We start from the raw sequence: 14242 nt of genomic DNA, 5'->3' as shown, positions 1-14242 counted from the left end.
TTTGTGCATGATGAATATTGCATTTGTTGTACTCCAGATGTTTCATATTAATTTTCCTGTAATTCAACGGTTTCCCTTTATAACCACACAATTTTCTGTGACTTGTTTGACTGTTCAAAACACATCTCATTCATTTCTGGCCCATTTCAGTTTTGTCTGCGTAAAATATAATTGTTTTCTTCCTGAGTTGTAATTTCAATTCCTTCGCTTGTGCAATCTGTGCAACATGACTCTTTGTCCTATTCTGTTTATTTTTCCAAGCACTTACCAAATGATTTTCTGTTGAATCATGTCTAGTTTATTTAAATGAAATTCTCTCCCTCTCTCACAGCAGAATGGGCCTAAGTTCCCTAAGGGCTTCCACAACTCGGCCGTGGCCCACAGCCCTGTGCTGGCCAACCGCAATGGGCACGTGCAGTACAACCGCAACACCTGGCGCCGCCGCAAGAGGGAGAGTCTGCCCGCCAGCGTCAGTAGATAGGAGCACCTTCTTGCCCCCCCCCCCCCCCCTCCCTCCCCTGATTGACCCTTAAGTCCTGACCACCCTAGTCTTCCCCCTCCGTCCCATCACTCTCCTCTCCCAATACGCTGGTCTGCGATATGGCTAACTGCAGCGTTGCAGGGGGGAAAACCAGAACTGACAAACGGACTTGCCGTCGCCCCCTGCTGCCGCTACTGGAGAAGGACGGCAGGGACCGAGCCGGCAGAGGGAGACGGATAGCCTGGCCGGTCCCGGACATGGAGCAAAACGAGCGAACAAGCCTCTCGCAAACCAGCCTCGTTGTGCGTCTTCCACTGTCCACGTGTGTGCGCTCAGGCATGTGCACGGACACGCACCTCTACGTCTCCCTCCCCACCCTCCTACTCGTCTGGTCAGCGGAGGTGTGTGTGTGTGGTGGTGGTGGGTGGTGATGGTGGTGCTATCTTTCAGTCTGCCACTGAATCTGTTTGTTTTTCTTTTTGTTTTTTTTATTTTCTTTTGCTTTTTTTCTTTTTCCCTCCCATGCTCTGGCGAAAAGGTGTGTCAAAAAAAAAATGAACCCCAAAAAAAAACAAAATAGAAGGAAAAAAAAAACACAAAAAAAAGGACAAAAATACCCCCTCCTCCTTGCTGTGGATTGGTACTTTTCCAAGCCATCAGTCTGACACCTTGTTCACTGTAAAAAAGATTCATTTTACTCTCCTTTCTTTCACGTTTATTTTTAAATGTTTTTGTTAAGGGGCTGATGCCTTTCTCTCTTTGTGCGCTTTTCTTTTTCACTCATGTTGTTTGGCCTAAAGGGGACACCATCCATAAGTGGGAGGAGCTAGGATTAAGTGGATTGTAAGTGATTGTCACATTGATGGCTTGTTTAGGCTGAAGCATTTGGCAGGGAAAGAAGGGATGTCATTTTCCCTAAACCACAGCCACTTTGTGTGTGTGTGTGTGTGTGTGTTTTGAGTGTGAGCGAGCTTGCGTGACACTGTTTAAGAACTGTGCAGCCAAGCTGCCTTTTTAGGTATGTCAGTTTTGACTGTACAACGTACACGAGGAACAAGTGGTTTATTTGTGCAATAATTTTTTTTTTTTTTTTTTTTTTTGAAAAGATGTTTTATTTAATTTTGTCTCGTTTTTGTTTCCTTTTTAAAAGATTTCTTTTTATTATTTCATAGTGTTTTTAATTTTGTTCCGAAGTTTACAGATCCTGTCGATAGGGGTCGATTCCTTGCTTGAAGTCTGTTTTTATTTTAATTTCTCAGAGCTGGGCTGTGTTTTTAGGTGTGAGCGCGTTTCGGAGGGTTTGCATGTGAGGTGGCAGGGTGTGTGTAAGACTCTGTGTCTGATTACCTCGCCCCTCCACCTCTGTCCCTCTCCCCTGGATGTTGCCTTGGGCACCCAATGTCTAGGAGGGTGGTGTGAAGGGAGAACTGCACTAGTGAGGGAGCTGTGCGGGAGGAACTTTTGCTCGTTTGCTCTTGCCACAGACTTTAAGGTAGACTCCCTCACAAGGTGCAGCCCTTTTCATACCTCCTCCAGATGTCAAGATCCTTAAGATGTCTGTTTTTAATGTGTATGTGTGTGCGTGTGTGTTGTGATTTACAGGTGTACGTTCATTGGACATGAAGGTTCTGATGGGATTAATCCCCCCCACCCCCCCCACCCCTCCCCCAGTTCAGTTTGTACCTCGTAAGTAACTTGCCCCTCTTGCCCAATAGCAGAGGATTTGTCACCCAGTCATTTGACCCGAAATTGAATTCCGCTCGTACATCAGTATTTGTCAACATGAGTGAGTTTTTCGTGTCTTGTTTGTCTTGTCTTTCCTTTTTTTATTATTGACATGGGAGAAGATGTGGGAGCGGGACAGGTAGACTGAAGAGAGGACCTTTAGATCAGTGCAGCTTTTTAACGCTAAGTGCCACCTCCACAAGTTGGTGCCTGCCGATGGCATGGTGCCCCAGATGAAACAGACCTTGAGGAGAAAGGGAAATAATTTTGATTCCTTTCTGGAATCTTTTGTTTGTGCATTTAATTGCCAGGTACTTCTATTTTGATGTATACATCACATCTGTGCATTCTTTTATTTTTATGTGACTGTTATTTTTGTTTGTTTGTTTCTGTTGTCGTCGTCCCCTGTACTGTATTGTATTGTTTCCATGGGTACATGGCACACGTTGTATTGCCGTTGCTTGGAAACACTACAGGCATGCAGGTTACTATGCAAGTGGATTATTTTTGTATTTTGTGTTTCTCATTTGGAGTATCTCCTCTTTGAAACCTGTAACATTAGTGTGTGCGCGTGTGTGTGTGTGCGCGTGTGTGTGTGCGCGTGTGTGTGTGTGCGCGTGTGTGTGTGTGTGTGTGTGTGTGAACGTGCGCGTGTGTGTGTGAACGTGCGCGTGTGTGGGAGCGTGTGTGTGTGTGTGTGTGTGTGTGTGTGTGTGTGTGTGTGTGTGCGCGCGCGTGTGTGTGAGTGTGCTGGAAAGCAAAGGAGGAACCGTTACACTAGGGCGAGAAGGTGATTGAGTCCAGCACCTGCCTGTGGTGGCACTTTTTTTTTTTATTATTATTTTTTTTTTTTTAGGACTGACGCTTGGAAGGCAGGTGCAAAAGAACTCTGTATGCAAGTTACTGTTTTTTTTTTTTTTGTTGTTTTTTCCCTCCCCCTTCCCTGAACTTAACCTTGTGACGTCAATCCAGTGGAAGTCTGGAGAGAATAGTCCCTGCTGTTTCAACGCTGAGGCTGTATCTATGGCACCCCCTTAAAAAAAAAAAAAAGGAAGAAAAAACTTGCAAAAACAAAAAAAAGATAAAAAGGACTTGGACTGGCACCTGTTCTGTGTACTGAATGACTTCAGTGTCATGCCAAACTCGATGTGAAGTGCTCCATTTTTCGTCACCACTTGACATCAAAGACAGTATTAAGACTTGTGTGAGCTACAGGAATGTTTGTGTCAGTTGATTTTTTTTTTTCCACTTGCCTGCCCGTCAATGCAATATGACAAAAATGTAACACTTCAGAAATGGCAGTTAGCTGCTTTTAGATAGAACCAGCATCTTTTTTGGAGAAGGCCAAAAGTCACAAACGGAGACAGTCGGCAGTGCGTAACGGTGTCCGAGGGCAATGCCCCAACACGGCACTGTAGCCTTCCTTTTCCTGAATGAAACTCAAAAAAAAAAAAAGTAGAAAAAAAAAGTGGTGTTTTTTGCATCACTTGGGTTTTAAAAAAAGGGTGGCCATAATACTGCTAGATACAATGTGACACTTCCCCATTGTGTATCCAGTGAGGGGAATTTTAATGTAAAATGTTTTTTTGTTCTCATCCAAACGTCATGGTGGCCAAAAGCACTCCATCCCAAAGTAACCCCTATTCCCACCCTATCCACCCCCTAGATCAAACATGGCCACCCCCGCAACCAAGAGGTCAGAGGAACTGTTGTTTTTTTTTTTTTTTTTTTCCTTGATATTTTTATGTACATTTTTTTTCTATTTTATTTTTTAATAAACGTCTTAAAACAACCAAACTTGTGTCATCTCCTCTTTTTTTTTTTTTTTTTGCCTTTGTCTTGCCTCTTTTTGTTAGATTTTCTGTGTGAGTGCACATCTTGCATGACTGATTTTTTTAGTAATTAACCATTTTCTGTGCAGTTTAGTGTTTGGCTTGACATGCTTAAGGGATACTTTGACCTACAGATGTAAAACGGCATTTTACTGAATCTATTGTTCATCATGATGGTTAACAGGAACATTTTGTTTAAAACATACATTTACATACTAATTTACTACATGCATATATTTTTTTGGTAATGTCAAAGTACCTTTATTATCCACAAGGGGGCAATAACAACCTGTCTGTACCAGAGCTGTATCTGGTCTGTACATATTGCGCACAGTCCACCAGTGCCTGCTTCAAGATTGCTGTGACTGTCCTTCACACAGTGAAATGGAAAAGCCACACCCCCTTCTTAATCTGCAGACAGTGTCTGGATTTCTGAGATAGCGTATCCTGCCCAACCCTGTAAGAAAAGGTTGCAGGTCTTTTGATTTCTTTGCTTAGATCACAGGTAAGTTTTCATTTGAAAGTTAATCTGCTGCTCTTCTAACACCATGAGAAATCAATTGGATAATACGCAGTTGTGCAGACAATCTTAATTTTCATGGAACAGTTGACTCCTAAAGCTTTTTATCTCACTGGATAAACAGTACAAACTGCAGCAATGAGAAACCCATCTTCCTGTGTGGTTTCATGATGGCATGTCCCTGGCAACACTAATGGCCCTCACCCCTTTTGTCCTATTAGCCACGTGCTGTGCTTTCCGCGACAGCATTGCCTTACAATCTAAATTTGAGGATTGCAAATGTTTACACAGATGCATCATAAGAGAGGGCAGGCTCAGGAAGGACTGAAAACGGGATGGATAGGTAGAGGTAAGAAAAGACTGATAATGGGCTTGGGGTTGAAGAGTGGGGGGGGGCAGCAAGGTGAGGAATAGGATTGTGGGAGGGAATGTTTCAAGCAGCAACACGTGATAAACTGTTACAGCCAGGCGGGGCTAAGGTAGGGATGCATAAGGTGACAGTTGACAAGCTGGATGCATGACTGGAGCTGCTATTGGAAGATGGAGAAAGATCAGGTGGGTGAGGGAACACCCCATGATGAAAAAGTGAAGAGAAAGAAGGTGGCATATTAAAGGAGAGAAGAAACACATTGAGGGGGCACAAGATAAAAGTGAAGAGACCTAAGATTCAAGCTTAGATGCAGTGAGTGGGAAGTGTGGGTGGTGGGGCGATAAAAAGAGAATGAGGAGTTTCTCCAGCCTGGCAGTGTGGGGCGTGATGTGGGCGTGCAGGGGATGAGACTGGCAGAAAGAATGTGGTTGAGAGGGTGTGAGAATGGTGATCGACAAGACTCCACACACACACACATGTGGATGACAACAGGGTGGTGTGAATATGTGTGAGTGTGTGCCCTGTCACACGCCGTTATCAGGGAGGTGGTGTGTGTGTGTGTGTGTGTATGGAGGGGGCTTCAGAGAGAGGCCTGACATAAAAAAAGCACCCTGGACCAAAAAAGCATCAGTCATATGCTCCCAAGGAGCAGCTGCAGGTAATGATCTCTCTGGAGGATCTGTGTGAATCACCTTCACAAACCTCCTGTCTCGTTTCCTAAGGGCACCAGGTCCCCCACCATAAGTAGGAACCTGGCTGACTTTCCTCTCATTCGCTCTCTCTCTCTCTCTCCATCTTTAGCTGTCATGATGATGGTTTTGTTTTGCTCTCTCGTAAATAACCTGGTCTAAATCATGTTTGATTTTCTCAGGCTCATTCTGTATTATTAATTTGACACCTTCTCAACCAATGGATTTTGACGAACAACAGTCAAGACTTATAGTATAGAGTCTTTATTGTCCTATAAGGATATTCTTTTTCACACATATCATTGTTACATTCCATGCAGGATGTACACAGCCTCATACATATAATGTATAACATATAACACCCCCCCCCCCCCCCCCCCACCCCCCACCCGTCCCTCCCTCCTCATCACCATACAAGCAAAAAGGTGGACAATGCAGACAATATAAAACACAAAAGAATAGGGGGGGGATGGGTAATTGTCACAGGGAGTTTGTTTTAGTGCAGTGATTGCTGAGGGTATAAAACTTTTCTTATAGTGCGTTTTTTTCCAGTCCAGGGTTCTGTATCTGCAGCCAGATGGGAGTAGGATGAAGAACCGGTTCATGGGGATGGTCAGGGCTGCTTACTATGGTGCGTGCAAGGCGTGTGGTGGCTGTGTCATTAGCATCAGTGAGGCTGGGGGTGGTTAGCTGTATTATCTTGGATGCTAAGTGTGAGATTTTAATGAGTTTGTTCTTGCTGGTGACATTTAGTATGGTGAAGAAACAGGGGGAGCAATAGAGTAAAAGGGGTTGGATGATGCTTTTGTAGAGTAGCAGAAGGAGATGGGGGGCAACATACAGTGATCTTAGTTTGCGTATTGCATACAGTCTCTGTTGTGCACGTTTCTGTGTAATGGTGACATGTTCATTGAAGTTAAGCTTATTGTCAATGGTGAGACCAAGATATTTGAAAGTGCTGACCTGTGCAACTGGTTGGCCATGGATGGTGATGTGAGTGAGTCCAGGGGGTGATTTTGATGCATGAATGACCAGTTCTTTTGTCTTGTCAATGTTGAGTTGGAGGTAGTTATCAGAGCACCACAGTGCAAAATCTGTGATGGACTGTGAGACTGTGAGTGAGAAGATAATTAACCACGATTCCCAATACAAATTTCAAGTTTTTGCCTGAAATTGCACTGCCTACTTACAAGGGCATTGTTCCCACCTCTTTTGGGGCCTACCATCAAATGTTTGACCTCTATAGAAAGCTGAGAACCTGTCGTTTTCATAGGAAACAGTCAGAAGAACTGTGTGATGTACTGACACAGAGTTACAGAGGCTAGAATATGTTTTTTTTCTTTCTGCCGGATTACAAGCATCTCTGAACTGACCACATTTCAGCCCTCTAGGTCACTTGATATCACTTAGAAACACAACTGAGCCCTAGCACCAGGTATTGTGAAGCTGTGTGCAAAAGTAGATCAATATAGAATTAAAATATGAGTGCTTTAGACCATTATTTGCCAGGTATGCTAATGCATTTTGTAAAAACTCCCCATAGGACTTTTGGTATCCAAAATGCATACTGGCAATCAAATGCTTACTGCACATGGACCCCTTTGTGTAGAAGCATAATCCTGGTCTCAAATGAAAGGTGGCAGTGTGCAATATGTGTGTTGGAGAAGCTTCCTGATGAAATAATATGCTGTGTATGTAGGGGAGAGGGGGGGGCAGTGTACTGCAAGTATGGTGAAGGGACTATGTATGATGTACTGTATGTGAGTGATGACAGTGAAGATGTGTGTGTGGGTGGGAGGGGAGTGGAGCAGTGACTGTGTGTGTGTGTGTGTGTAGTGTGTGTGTGGGTGGGGGGCAGTATGCTGTAAGTATGTAGAGGATGTGTGTTGAAGAAGATCCTGAAGACAATGTGCTGTGTATGTAGGGGGGGGGGGGGGGGGCAAGCAGTGTGCTGTATGTAAGTGAGGTGATGACAGTGATGATGTGTGTGTGTGTTGGGGATGGGGGTGGGGCAGAAAGGCTAGGCAATCAAGGACATGGGTAGATAGATGGAGGAGAAATCAAAAATAATACATAAAAAGTTCTATGGAGATGTGCAAAAGTTGGAGAAAGTCAGATATATGTGTGTGTGTGTGTTTTGACGTGTGATGAAATAAGAAAATAAATAAAAGGTCTGTAGCATAGGGAGAGGGATGTAAAAGTGCTAAAAGTCAGTAGATGTGTGTGTGTGTGGGGGGGGGGGGGGTCATGAGTGCTGAGGAGTGAATGAGTGCAAAGTCAGTATAGTGTGAGTTCAGAGTTGGGAAATGTTTGAGAGTGCTGAGGAGTGAATGTGTGCAAAGTCAGTATAGTGTGAGTTCAGAGTTTGGATGGCCTGGGGATAAAAACTTCTCCTGAGTCTCTCAGTTCTGGCTTTGTGACTACATAGGCGTCTTCTTGATTTCAGCGGTAGGAATAATCCATTGTTAGGATGAGAAGAGTCCTTCAGAATCTTTTGGGCTCTTAGGAGTACTCTTCTGGAATAGATATCTTGTAGAGCAGGGAGTTGAGTTCTTATAGTACGTTCAGCTGAGCGCACTACTCTCTGCAGAGTACTACAATCTCTAACTGTGGAGTTCCCATACCAGGTGAAGATGCTACCAGTTAGAACACTCTCAACCGCTGAAGTGTAGAAGTCCTTCATGATGGATGTAGAAACTTTGAATTTCCTTAGCTGACGAAGGAAGTAGAGTCGTTGTCTGGACTTCTTCAGAACATATTGAGTGTTAACAGTCCATGTTAAGTTTTCAGTAATGTGGACACCAAGGTATTTAAAACTTAATAATACAACATGAAGATTCAATTTCTATAAATATTTCAAGACCCAATATGCTGCATCTACTTATTGCTAAGCTCTTGCTTCGAAAATATTTAATAATAAGGCGGAATCAGAGAAGAATTTTGCATCATCTGCCATCATTCTTCTGCAGGTGGCCTTCTTATGGGAAGGGACACCTGTGGTGTCGCCCTTAACGAGTGTCTCCGCTGGTCTTTGCTTTACAAACGCATAGGCTAGTTTTTAATTTGTTCAAAATTAACGCACGCTCACGCCCTCACGCAGATGTCTCTCGTCATATTCCAAGGAGTGCATCCCTCTCCGATGTTTTAAACGCTTAGGCCTATTGTACAGCACCTGGTAGTAGTTGACACCCCCAGAAGCCAAAGCCAGCATGTTGTAATCCTGTCTGGTAAAGCAGGCGCTGCTGCCGAGAGCGCAGACAACATATTGAGCATAGCTGGAAATGTTCCCTCAGAGAATAGCAATTAAATGCTTGATTATGTCTGCCGCCGAACAACGCGTAATTACCTTGCGCATCACTCGTTACGCTCACACGTTCAATTAAAGTGATGATTATATTACGAGAGGGTGCTGCATTCTGGGTACATTTTGTCGCAACCCATGTGTACCCCCTTCTACCCTGCTTCTAACCCCTGCATCCATTTGTAAGGCTTTAAAGTGAGTGCTAGCCATTAGTCTATGCTTTAATCTTAAAGGCTTATTTGATTTGTTTTATACATCACTGGTTTTCCCATATGAGAGGGCTTTGCAGCGGGGTAATTAATCCAGTAGGCTAGCATTTGCAAAAGATGGGCGAGAACTTCAAGCAACCAAGTGACAATTTGTTTGCATCCACAAATAGGCCTAGGCAATGTGGCTGACTGATCTTGGCAATGTCGGTGATTCCAAGAAGTGTCCTCTCATTTGTAAGTCAAAGCCCTTCAGGTCTTGGCATGTAGAAGCTTATGGTATGTGAGCTTTGCCTTTGAGCAAAATAAGCCTAACGGAATACTTAGCTAATTAAAAACTTTAACACACAAAAAAATAAAAACATCTCGAACAATGTGCGCGTCAGAACCGGGGAGTGAAAGGGAATCCAATTAATTCCCTCTCTCCCTTTTCCTCTCCACTGAAAATATGACAATGTTGAACGCAAAATGTGTGCATCAATGGAGCTCTCCCCTTTTCCCCCAGTCCCCTTCAGACTTAGCTTGTTACCATGGAGCTAGTGCACCTACTGCTATAGGCCTTGTCTCAAATGACGTCTTGTTAACATTTAAAATTGCTGTTATTTTAACACCGACTGCATGCTGTAGGCATACGCTCGTTATGTCCATCTTAGCCCTGATAATGACGAATGTGATGTTTCCGCCCTATTGTCTCTTCAACTTTCACCTCGACTATTTCTCAACGTTTGAATGCCAGATTGGAGATTTCATGTGGGACGAAGTAATCCACGTTACTGTTAGCATGTGTTCCTCCTTGCAAAACGACCCATTTCGTAATGGTTTCACTTTTGGCAAGGGCGATTTTAGTGTGAAATGCTGTAGGCGGTTTTGACCGGGTCCAAGCCGACCTACGTTCCCCCTGGACGCTTTCCATCCACCACAGAGGTTTCTTGGCTTATTGTGCAGGTCATGGTCATGATGCTAATTTCCTGTGTTCAAAAATAGATCTCAATGATGTATGGGCTTCTCAAATGGGAATGGTGACATTAACAAAGGTGCTGGGATGTGAGGGACTCCCTGTATTTTTTTTTTTTTTAAACATGCTCCAATTCTGTCAAAACAGACCCCCCTACACCAGCACCTCCAGCTACCACCCACCCACCTGGCCTCTGGTGAAGCAGGTGTTCTGTCCATATCTTCAGGTGCTGCAAAGAGCAAATTCTCAGTGGAGACCGGACTCCCACAGACAGCAGGTGTCCTGAAGGGGGGAAAACAAATCAGGTATGTAAATTCATCAAAGATTTGATGTGGGCAAAATTCTCATCCTTCCCTATTCAAAGGACTACCTATGCTTCCCATTAGGCACCTCCCTCCTCCCCTTTCTCCTCTTCCTCCTCTCCTCAGCACAAACCAGCGCCCCCTCCCCTGCTCTTATCTTCCTCCTCTCTTCCTCATCCTCCCACTCACTCTCTCTCTCTCTCTCCCTCTATCCCTCCCTCATCCCTCTACACCAACTAGTCATTACAGATATTCTAAAGGAGAGCTTTCCTGCAGGCCTCTCTCTTCTCCCGTCTCCCCCAACCTCTCTCTGTCTTCGCCGTCTCCCCTAATGACCGTGTGGAGCTGGGCTCCAGGCTCACCGGGCTGTGACTGCTGTGGAGCTGCGGTGGAGAAGCCCCCTGTCAGGAGTGGCAGACTAGGCCGTGCCACGGTCTCACTTCACTGGCTATTCCACCAGCTTCTCAAATTAAGAGAGGGGGATAGGAAAGGATAGGATGGCCTGTTTTTTTTAGCCTTCCTTTTGTTCTCCCCCCCCCCCATTTTTTTTTTTTGCAGGGTGTGTGGAAAGGGGATTATTGTACATGGTGCTTCCTCTGCAGTAGAAGAGGTTTAGAGCTGCAGATCTCTCTAGAGCTGAAGTTGAAAAGCAGTAATTTGGCTCCTGCCTGCAAGACAGTTGAGAGGTAGCTGAGCAGCAGCCTCCCACTGTAGTGGATTTCCTGAGAACGCTCTCAGTGAAGGTAATTTTAATATCCTTCTTTTGACAGTGGTAATATATATTAAGTTTTCTTAATGAATTCCAAGCTATGAGTTATCAACTTATCATCACTAAAGTGCGCCTCCTGGGGTTGAGCGTATTGAATCAATGAATGATTCACTAAATGGTGCAGAGGGCGACTTCAGGAGTCTGACTGTGAGAAACAGTTGGATGAAAATGAACACCTTCTTCTGTGCTTGGAAAAAGTTGATGAATGACTCCAGTGTTCTCTCATTTCCCGGTATTGAATGATAAACTGAGATGTTGGTGAAACATGAGATGTTAGTTAGTTTCTGCTATTAATGACAAGAAAACACCCCGAGATTGATGTAGCCTTTTGAACGATATCCTTCTTGATTGCTGCCATGTGTGCGGCAAGACATGTTGCCAAAATGAATCCGCTGCAATTATTTATTCCATTCGATTATTTTCAAGTTCATAATGTCACATTTTGTGATGGATGAACCAGCAGGTAGAAAATAATGATTTTAACGTAATACAACATGGAGATGAGAATGTTTGTGTTAACTTGGGGGACATCATACTAGCACTGATTAGCAATAACACTCTAAGCTCTTGAATGGAATTAGGTCTGAACTACAGAGGAAGGTCAAGCTCTTGAGTTGGAGAACCACAAGCATTAAAGGCACAGTGAGTAATTTTTTTAATATAGTTTTTATAAATTGTTTATAAATTACAAACATTATGCATTTTTATGATGAAGAGGTTTGTTTTCCTAACATTATTCTTATTATTGTTTATAAGACCTTTATATGAGATATTTTCTGTGTGAAATTTAAACAATTTCATTAAAAAAAAATCAAGGTACCACACTGTGTTGAATACAGAGTTTGCAAAAGCACCCAAAACAAAATCGAGATGCACAAATATGGCAAATGTGTAGAAATACTGAAATACACCTTTTATCTTTTATTCGATTCCAACATTAGGTCTGGAATAAATGTATATCTTCTGACAACATGAACTACTTAGAGAGCACCTTCCATTTCTCGGCGAGTTGCATCAGGATGCTCTCCAAGTGCATGAGGCTAATGAAATCACAAGGCTATTTCACGGCGCAGACTTCTCCGAGTTGAGCCAAGGGCCAAGAGAGGGCTTATTTTTGGAAGGAGGAATATCTGCGATGGAAGTAAATAAATGCAATAATGAGGTCATCTTTTAGCCTGGACTTTTTCACTTTCAATTTTTGAAGTTACGTTTTTGCTTAGCGTCAACATTAGCAAAACAGCTATGTGCTGGCGGTTTTCGTGCCGCTTTGATTGATGTCTGTTTATGGTGGTTAAACTACATGGGGAATTAATGAGATGCAGCCATGAAGCTGTAGCTGAACTTTCTAGACTGTTCTTCATGGCAGACTGCAGTGACAGGTGATGTGGTTCAACTCTGTTAATAGGGCAAATTACCTTCCAAGGCGAGGGAAGAAAAATAAAACCCCTTAGAAGGCTAAAAGCTGAATAACTCCTGGGAAGAAAGGGAGAGTCATGAATCACACATTCATTCGCACACACTTGTTTGTCGAAAGTGCTTGTGGTCTTTATCTGACACGAGTGAAGCTGGTTGGATGCTTACACTGCACAAATGTTGCAACAACAAACTCACAGAAAAGGCAGAAATCTAATAGTAATACTCTGGAATATAATGGTTTAAAAACTGTGTCAAGTAATGAAGTTTCAGCAATCTCTCTAATCCCTGGCCCCTCTGTGTATCATTACAGCATCCTGCAGCTTCCCTCTGCTTCTTGGTATAACCGCAAGGTGTGTGTGTGTGTGTGAGAGAGAGAGACAGAAAGTGAGAGAGACAGAGTGTGTGTGTGTGTGTGTGTGTGTGTGTGTGTGTGGTTGGTGGGAAGTGCTCGAGAAATTTCCCAGTAGAAGTCTATTTTTGGTTCCCATCACCACCCCCATAACAGGCAGGCAGGGCAGTGTACAGTATGTAAATGCATGTGGAGCAGCCTGTGAGGTGTTGCTGTGCTGAGGTGCTGCCTGCCTACAACCCTGCGAAAGTCATCGCAGGCGGGAAAGAAAGAACGAGAGGAGTGGCATCGAGCTCGGTCCTCAGGGAGGAGGGAGCGAGAGAGAGAGAGGAGGGAGCGAGAGAGAGAGAGAGGGAGCGAGAGAGAGAGAGAGAGAGAGAGAGAGAGGGAGCGAGAGAGAGAGAGGGGGGAGTGTTTCAAGCCACCAAAATGACATTTTTTAGGTTGTCTGAAGCCTCGTAATCAGTCTCACGTGGGTTGTGGTGAATTGATCAGACAGATTGATTGTGTGAGAAGAGCGGTCTGGTTCGACTGAATAAGACAGCTTACAGAGAAGGCACAAAAAAAAATACAGGTACGAAATAAGACAGGCTAGACTCTGAGGATTTTTGCGGAAAGGCTTTTATTTTCCAAGTCCAAATGAGTGTCTGGCATGAACAGGCTTGTGGTCATTTGACAGTGACAGTGACGGTGAGTGTGTGTGTTTAAAATGACACCGGGAGAAACACCCATTGATCTCTTTGTGGTCTGTGTGTTTGACTGCAAGCTACTCGTTATCTATATTTGAGGTGACATGCTGACATTTCCTGCAGTCTGCCACCAAAAGGCTCTTGTATCTGAACATTTCTCTCTCCCTCAGGTACGGCAAGCAGTAGTGTCTGAACACAAACACAGGAGATTGACACACCTTCGCAAATCAGTTGCTTTCATTGAAAACATCAAGCCATTCAGGAATGTGTAATACCACATGATTGTTTTTTGATATAAAATGTTAATAAATAGATAGCACAATAGCTACATTTACCCAGTGTGTGGGTTACAAAACACTCTCAGGAACCAAAAATGGGGCAACCCTTGACACAGGGGAATTTCTACACCGCCCACTGCATATCACACATGGAGTGCTATTGTAACACAGAGCTAGGCACATCACTTCCTGGCAACTGTTGTTTAGCAATGGGGCTTTAAAGACATCTTAATTTGATACTGTGTTGTTTTTTGAGTTGATGAACATGTTTATGGCTTTAAGACTTTTATTTTGATTCCTACCTGTTATAGTACTTCACAGACATCTTTAACACTTCCCTGAAGCAAGCCATCGTCCCAT

At 43.8% G+C, this 14242-nt stretch overlaps 2 protein-coding genes across 8 annotated transcripts in view; both read left to right on the top strand.

Annotated features, from left to right (window-relative positions):
- Nucleotides 1–14242, top strand: part of tent4a (terminal nucleotidyltransferase 4A) — a 35276-nt gene that overhangs the window by 16092 nt on the left and 4942 nt on the right. For 2 of the 5 annotated variants that reach the window (XM_042075782.1, XM_042075780.1), the window contains exon 13: nucleotides 335–3992. In XM_042075782.1, coding sequence (XP_041931716.1) covers nucleotides 335–481 — 147 coding nt within the window. In that variant the 3' untranslated portion in view covers nucleotides 482–3992. Of the gene's footprint in view, nucleotides 1–331; nucleotides 3993–14242 lie in introns of those variants that run through there. The other 3 variants (XM_042075781.1, XM_042075779.1, XR_006026040.1) reach the window with 2 other exon arrangements.
- adcy2b (adenylate cyclase 2b (brain)) overlaps nucleotides 4784–14242 on the top strand; it is a 77719-nt gene continuing 68260 nt past the window's right edge. Inside the window, exons 1-2 of one of the 3 annotated variants that reach the window (XM_042075775.1) lie at nucleotides 4784–4907; nucleotides 10306–10384. The gene's annotated coding sequence lies outside the window, so the exon portion shown is untranslated. Of the gene's footprint in view, nucleotides 4908–9297; nucleotides 9362–10226; nucleotides 10385–14242 lie in introns of those variants that run through there. The other 2 variants (XM_042075777.1, XM_042075778.1) reach the window with 2 other exon arrangements.

This window comes from Alosa sapidissima, chromosome 21, assembly GCF_018492685.1.
Source record: "Alosa sapidissima isolate fAloSap1 chromosome 21, fAloSap1.pri, whole genome shotgun sequence".
In the NCBI taxonomy this organism is placed as follows: domain Eukaryota; kingdom Metazoa; phylum Chordata; class Actinopteri; order Clupeiformes; family Clupeidae; genus Alosa; species Alosa sapidissima.
This window is presented reverse-complemented; position numbering and strand designations above follow the sequence as displayed.